The sequence below is a fragment of the Odontomachus brunneus genome, unplaced genomic scaffold (assembly GCF_010583005.1).
Source record: "Odontomachus brunneus isolate Ranch 3 - 2012 unplaced genomic scaffold, Obru_v1 Obru_scaffold_032, whole genome shotgun sequence".
Taxonomy (NCBI): domain Eukaryota; kingdom Metazoa; phylum Arthropoda; class Insecta; order Hymenoptera; family Formicidae; genus Odontomachus; species Odontomachus brunneus.
This window is the reverse complement of record NW_022639482.1, coordinates 1603175-1610585: the sequence shown is the minus strand read 5'-3', so window position 1 is coordinate 1610585 and position 7411 is coordinate 1603175. Positions and strand designations below refer to the sequence as shown.

General features: G+C 34.6%; 1 protein-coding gene and 1 pseudogene across 1 annotated transcript; both read left to right on the top strand.

Moving 5' to 3' along the window:
* Nucleotides 1-304: 304 nt before the first annotated feature.
* Nucleotides 305-2801, top strand: LOC116843377. The gene is made up of 5 exons (XM_032813759.1): nucleotides 305-1251; nucleotides 1579-1678; nucleotides 1809-1919; nucleotides 2107-2262; nucleotides 2338-2801. The coding sequence occupies exons 1-5, from the start codon at nucleotides 392-394 to the stop codon at nucleotides 2389-2391; spliced, it is 1281 nt and encodes a 426-aa protein (XP_032669650.1). The 5' UTR covers nucleotides 305-391; the 3' UTR covers nucleotides 2392-2801.
* Nucleotides 2802-4266: 1465 nt separating this feature from the next.
* On the top strand, nucleotides 4267-7028 carry LOC116843432 (annotated as a pseudogene).
* The last annotated feature ends 383 nt before the right edge of the window (nucleotides 7029-7411 follow it).

Sequence of the window (7411 nt, the reverse complement as noted above, 5' to 3'; positions counted from 1 at the left end):
ATATATATATATATATATATATATATATATATATATATATATATATATAAGATGTCACTTAGCACCACGTAAACAAACATGCGCGAAACATTCGCGGAACATTCGCATTTTCATCCAGAACAATCGCGGAAAATACATCCATAAAGAATGTGTACCGCACGCACATAACTTATAAGCAGAAAATATAATAATACACCAAGATATGTGGAAGTGGCGAACTCTCTTACGGAAGTCGCTGCGTCTACAAAGTTTCCCCTTTTCATCCTGTCGACCGTTTTATCGCTGCTATCCTGGTAAAGAAGTTATTGCGCAGTGGTAACTAAAAGAGGTAACTATATATAGTCACGGCGCAGTCGCGACGTTAGACCTTCTGCGCTCGACCTTTTGTGCGATGCCGTCAGTAGCTGATGAGCTTTCGCGAGCTTCGAGGATGCAAGGAACACCTATATCTTGGAAATCGAATCCCGTCGCGGCCGTCCATGATTACAAGAAGGATGTGCAGCTGAGCATTCAGCTAAATCGTTGGTTACTGAAGCCGATTGGCGTCTGGCCGCAATCAGCCGATATTTCGTGGGTTGAAAAATTTGTATACGTCCTGGTGAACATAATCTGCACCAGTATGATCGGTTTTCTGTTCATCCCCTGCGTCATGTACATCGTACTCGAAAGCGAAGATACCTACTATACGCTGAAGCTCTCCGGAGCGTTGAGCTTTTGCTTAATGGCTATCGTCAAGTATTCCTCGCTCATTTGCCGCGAGAATGATATCCGCAGAGGCATCCAGCACATCGAGACTGACTGGATAGACACGCAACATTATAGCGATAGGAACATCATGATCAGAAACGCAAAATTCGGTCGTCGACTTGTGGTGATTTGCGCGTTCTTCATGTACGGTGGTGCTGTGTTCTATTACCTCGCCATGCCGTTTAGCATGGGTAAGATCACGGAACCCGACACAAACTTGACGTATCGGCCGCTCGTGTATCCGGTCGCTAAAGTTGTCGTTGACGCACGATATAGCCCCGTCAGCGAGATCTTCTTCTGGTTGCAATGTATGTCAGGTTTCATCGCTCATTCTATCACGACCGGTGCTTGCAGTTTGGCGGCAGTGTTCGCCATACACGCTTATGGACGTCTAGAGGTTCTGATGAAATGGATTGAACATTTGGTGGATGGTCGGGAAGATTTTTGCGGCAGCATGGACGACAGACTGGCGATGATTGTGCAGCAGCACGTTCGGGTCTTGCGGTGAGTCCTTTCTCAAGTGGGGTCATATCAATGATTCTTAAGGAAAATTCACACCTTGGCAAGAAACAGATAAATGGGAGCCGATTAGAAAATATGCAAGTAGAAAAGCAGAAAATGTCAACTATCACTTGAGCAGCAGCGCGATTGGCTCCTGCCTTTCTACTTTGTATTTTTTTAACAAGGTGTGAATTTTTCCTTATTTCAGTGTTTCTTATTATCATTATTATTATTAAGTAAATATACTTGCGATTAAGATACTGTTCTAAAGAAATTGCATCTCTAAATGAAGTATCTTCAACGCGATACAATGTAGCATTTGTCTTCCAGTTTTGTATCGCTAACGGACAGGGTACTACGCGAAATATCTGTCGTGGAAATTGTAGGATGTACGTTAAACATGTGTTTTCTCGGATATTATGCTATCACGGTATGCATATCGTAGAAATACTTACCGCAAAACGCAAGATTTTGTTTCAATATTAAAGATTAACGTCTGCATGATTTATGGCAACTCATGTATAATATATATGTGAAATAAAAAAAAATTTACGTTGCAGGAATGGGAAAATAAAGAGATTGCCGCTTACGTAACATACGTTATTCTGCTCATATCTCTCACGTTTAACATCTTCATACTTTGTTATATTGGCGAACTTATTGCCGAACAGGTACAGTGCTGACAGTCGAAGCATACTTTTGCACCTGTGATGTAAACTTTCTATGTACAAATTAACACACAATTTAGAGTAGTTGAAAGATTGCTTCCCACTGTGAATGTACACGTAAGCTAGAAAGTAACTCTTATCTTTGGAATTATTATATTTAACGTAACATGAGAACCAATCTTGTAAACAGTGCAAAAAGATCGGCGAGGTGTCGTACATGATCGATTGGCATCGACTATCGGGAAAGAAGGGTCTCGCTCTCGTACTAATAATTACAATGTCCAATTCGTCCGCCAAACTTACCGCCGGAAATCTCTTTGAGTTGTCTCTCAGTACTTTTGGTGACGTAAGTATCACAATGACTGGATTATTAAGTGTGTTAACAACCGAATGATTTTCGTGTCATCCTTCCAACCAACAGGTGGTTAAGACATCTGTCGGCTACTTGAACATGTTACGCACATTAACTTCGTAAAATATCTCCGTGCAAATGTGCAAATTATGGATGAAGATGTGCAAATTATGCAGGACGAATTGGTACATTGATTAATTACTAATAAATATCAATTAGTTAGTTGCCCTCATGTCGAGTAAAAGTTAAAGAAAAGAAATATACCTTTGAGAGAGTAGTGATTTAATAAATAAAAAACATAAATGTTTATAAAAAATGATTACTTAAGGTATTCGACGCGCATTTGTCATGATGTTCTATACCATTTTTAAGCACCACACACTATATCACGCGATAAAAAATTATGGAGTGCAAATTGAGTAAAAAAAGATTTATTTTTCTACTTTACGAAATGTAGTGTAAATTTTCCGAATAACAGTCAGAATTTTTTCCTCTTCAAGTAACTAAGTAACAGTATTGAAATTACATAACAATAATCATAGATAAATCAGCAATATACCGTATGTAAGACGATTAATTGTTTCTTATATAACAGGATTTTAAGAAAGTATTAAGTACATGCATTTTAACGTGTATAAAGTAATATGATTATATTTATTGTATTTTTAGTAATTAATATATTTCCTAAGATAAATGGATAATTAAATTTTACTTTTTCCATTTATAATAAATATGACAAAAATTATAAAATATTAGTATTGCAGTTGCACTGTATTTTTTTATCGATTTAAATTGGTTATTTAAGAATAAATACCCAGTTATTTATTAGTCAATGAAAATATATTAAAGATATATATTATATACTTATTTTATACGATATGTTAAAGATTTAGTATGCATTGCATTATGCGGGGCACTGAGGTGCAAAATATGGCTGCTGAGCATACAGCTTAAGTTTCAAGCTCAAGTCCAGTTCAAATCCACCTTTGATGTGCGATTGCTGTTCTCTCTATATGTACTGAAAATAAATAGCTATGTCTGTACATGTTTATTACAAATATTATTAATTAATATTAGTGCTTTTTTCGAAATTTTCGGAATTTACGACAGAAAATTGATCAAAGATTCTGTAATTATAAAATAATACAAGTATGTCATGTCCTGTATACTTGGCCTCTTTTATGTTATTTATTAAAATTCTCATCGCATAAATATATAATAATTATCCTGTATACTTGGCTTCTTTTTATGTTATTTATTAAAATTCTCTTCGCATAAATATATGATAATTTTTGTAACGGACATTTAGTAAAACAAATATTTATATAAACTACAATTTGTACTAAGAATTTTTATTATGTTTTATAAGATAATATTCTTCATTTAAGATTGTAAATATCATTTATGCAAATTTAATTCAGTCTTGCATAGATATTGCATATTCAGTCTTTACGTCTCACATATTCTCACCTTATGTACCAAAACATCCATATCTGTTTACGAGTAAGAAACATAACTCCAAATTTAATTACGTATTAAAATTTAAATGTCATAAACTTTAAATCATATTTGTGTTACAGCCTATTCCACTAACCACTTCGAATTCACTTTCACATTTCAACTTTGAAAGATATTCACCTTTTAACTAGACATGTTATAAAGACCAAATCGCGCAGTCGCCAGACTACGCATAATTTTTTCTTCTTTCATGATTTTCTAAACCACAATGCGATCTAAATATATCCTTACTTTTTAGTCGTCTCCTTCATGTTTGCCAACGCGGTAGCTATTATAAGGAAACGACTCCCATAACTTCATGTACCCTTCACTCAAGTAATTACGCAAACTTCCCCGACAAATGCTCGCTGCTCGCGAGCTTGTTCTGCGTTGACTATTCTTTTCTTCATGGAAAATCTGGAAAGTAGCGCAAGCGTATATCGCGGCGAGGACAAGCGCGAGTTCGAGCGACTATCAGCATCGACCATTCGTACCGCAACAATGGGAAGTTTACCCCATTATTCTGGTGCCCGTAAACGGCCTCATAACCAGTATTACAAAAACGACCTGCTGGTCAGCATACAACTTAATATGTGGATTTAGAAATTAATCGGTACGTGGCCCTTGTCCGTAAATCATTCTTGGATCGAAACATTGTGGTGCAGGCTACTGAACTTAATCTGCTACACGATAATAGTTATGATCCTAATCCCCTGCAGCATGTACATCATATTGGAAATCAAGGACTTTTACAATCAACTAAAGCTCGGCAGCGCGCTCAGCTTTTTTATGATGGCAGTAATAAAATATTGCGCTCTGATTTTACGCGAGAGCAATATTCGCAGGTGCATCGAATATATTAAAGCTGACTGGAAAAACGTGAAGTACGCAGAGGACCGGAAAATCATGCTAGAGAACGCGGACTACAGTCGCCGGTTGGTGGTCATCTGCTGTGTCTTTATATATGGCAGTGTTCTGTTCTATTACGTGGCTGTGCCGCTAACTCGTGCCAAGATCGTTGACGAGAACAGCAATCTGACATATCGACGACTGGTGTTCCCGGTCCCCAAAGTAATTATTGACACCTGACAAAGTCCCATCAACGAGATTTTCGGTTTCATCCATCTGCTATGTGGTATTGTCACCCATAATATCACGGTGGCGGCATGTAGCCTGGTAGCTCTCCTCGCAATGCACGCTTGCGGTCAACTGCAGGTGCTGATGTCCTGGTTGAACCATCTGGTTGACGATCGAGAAGGTGTCAATGACACTGTAGATGAGAGATTGGCGAATATTATTCAACTGCATGTACGCATTTTGAAGTAAGTAAATGTTGTGCACATACCATTCGTATATAATTTTGGAGTATCAAAAGAATACATTGTATCCTTTTTGTAACAATATTCATTATTATAATAAATTTGATATTAAGGGAAATTTGTACATTTAAGCAAATAGAATTTGCTTTGCGAATAGATGCTTTATAAAGAGGAAATGTGTTTAAAGTTTATTCTCCGTGTTTTAGCTTCATATCGTTAAGCGAAGAATTACTGCACGAAATATCTTTGGTGCAGATTGTGGGATGTACGTTAAACATATGTTTCCTTGGGTATTATTGTATGATGGTATATATCTCTATTTGATAGTAAATTCGTGACATGTGTATTTGAATAATATATCACGAGCGTATATAGAAACACGAATTGCATCTTTGCAAATGTTGTCTATGCTTTCTATATCTGCGTACTTGGGTATTATATGAAATAATAACTAAATACTCGGGTACTTGGAACAAGAAATCGCGACTAATACTTGAATCCATTTGTCATCTTTTATTGATTTATCTCTCATTTTTCTAAGGAATTATATTAAAATAATTATAATTACGGAATTTGTGTACTCAAGTAAATTTGAAAAACAATCGGAAATACCCAAAAAACTTGGATATTTAAATAGTACCTAAATATCAAGATACCTAGATAATTGGCATCACTAATATTTTTCTTGTTATCTATTTGCGAATAACATATATTTCATATTAAACATATATTTTACATTATTGTAGGAATGAGATTTTAAGCAACCTGTTAGTGGCCTAACGTATTTGATATTATTCATCTCGCTTACATTCAACATATTCATATTTTGTTATATAGGTGAACTTTTAGCGGAACAGGTACTTCCGTTATTACTTCCGTATTGCACTATTTTTTTTTTCAAATAATAGATATGAAATAATCTAAAACAATTTTCTATCGATAATCTAAAACGATAGTTACCTATAATAGAATTGTAAAACAAATCTTGTAACAGGCCATGAAAATACGTGAGAGCTCATACATGATCGATTGGTATCGGCTACCTGGAAGAAAAAGTCACGCCATCATCTTGATCATTTGTATGTCCAACGCGACCACCAAACTTACCGCTGGAAATATTATTGATTTGTCCATTAGTAGCTTCGGAGACGTGAGTATTATATCGACATATTATGATTATAATACCACAGCTGATATTAATACTTTGTTGCACATGTATATAATTTTCATATGTTTAAAATATTTCAAAGTACAAAATAATAAAAATGCAAAGTTATAAAATTATTTTTATAATAAAATAAAATATCAGCACATTGGGCAATTGAAATAAATACTGTTGATTAACCATTATGTCAATATCCGGATACCCGAGTGCCCCAATTTTTTTTTTTAAATTTCAGTAATTTCCATTGAAATATCACCAATTGTTCCCGGATCCAAATAATTTCAACAATTTTACGTAAGTTCGTAAGAATAACTATAGTTAATAATATTCTAGAAATTTTATATTTTTTACAAATGTCGTGGATCCGCATTATTTCAAATTTCAATTATAAAGATTCGCACGAGTGTGCTATAAAGCAATTTGTAACGAATAAATTAAAAACAATCATTAGTCCAAAAAGTTACTTTTATTCCACTATGCTGCATCAAATATGTACATGTCGAAAATGGAGAGGGGAGAAACATTGATTGTCACAGATACTGTTGTTAGAAGAAACCGAAAAAGTATGTTAGAAGGACTAATAACGACCCTTTTTCTACTTATACAATGTAATTTTATAATGAGTACTTGGGTACGCCGGGATTTTCATCTAACGTGAAAAGTTTGAGTATTGCCATAAGGGTTAAAGCGTAATCTATTATAGTAACGTAATATTATCTCCAAAAACAGGTAAGTCTTCTGTTGCTTATTTGAACATGCTACGAACATTTATGACTTGAGGAGATATAGTTTCATTAAAAAATATTACTCGTCGAACAATGCAAAGTTTTACAAGGGTCAGCAGTAACATAACGTATTAGTATGTATCATTATCAACTTATAATTATATTTTGAATTAAACAGAAAAGTATATAATATTATTGCACTGTTTGATCTGTGAGCCGATATTATTCTCAAATAGAACTTGTCACTTTGTAACGCTACCGCATAATATCATCTAATACTTGTACAAGATATGTCATTTTTATTGTCGTTATGAACTTGTACATTAATAAATAATTAATGCTTCAAGATGTAAAACAACATCAAAAAGAATTAATATATGTTTCATATATATTAATATATTAACGTTAATTATGTATGTAATACATACATACATTGA

Excerpts from the sequence above, each read along its gene's own strand:
- LOC116843377 (XM_032813759.1), top strand. The coding sequence starts at position 392 with ATGCCGTCAGTAGCTGATGAGCTTTCGCGAGCTTCGAGGATGCAAGGA. Across the intron at positions 1,920-2,106 it reads GCGAACTTATTGCCGAACAG|TGCAAAAAGATCGGCGAGGT; the intron begins GTACAGTGCTGA and ends TCTTGTAAACAG. Across the intron at positions 2,263-2,337 it reads CTCTCAGTACTTTTGGTGAC|GTGGTTAAGACATCTGTCGG; the intron begins GTAAGTATCACA and ends TCCAACCAACAG.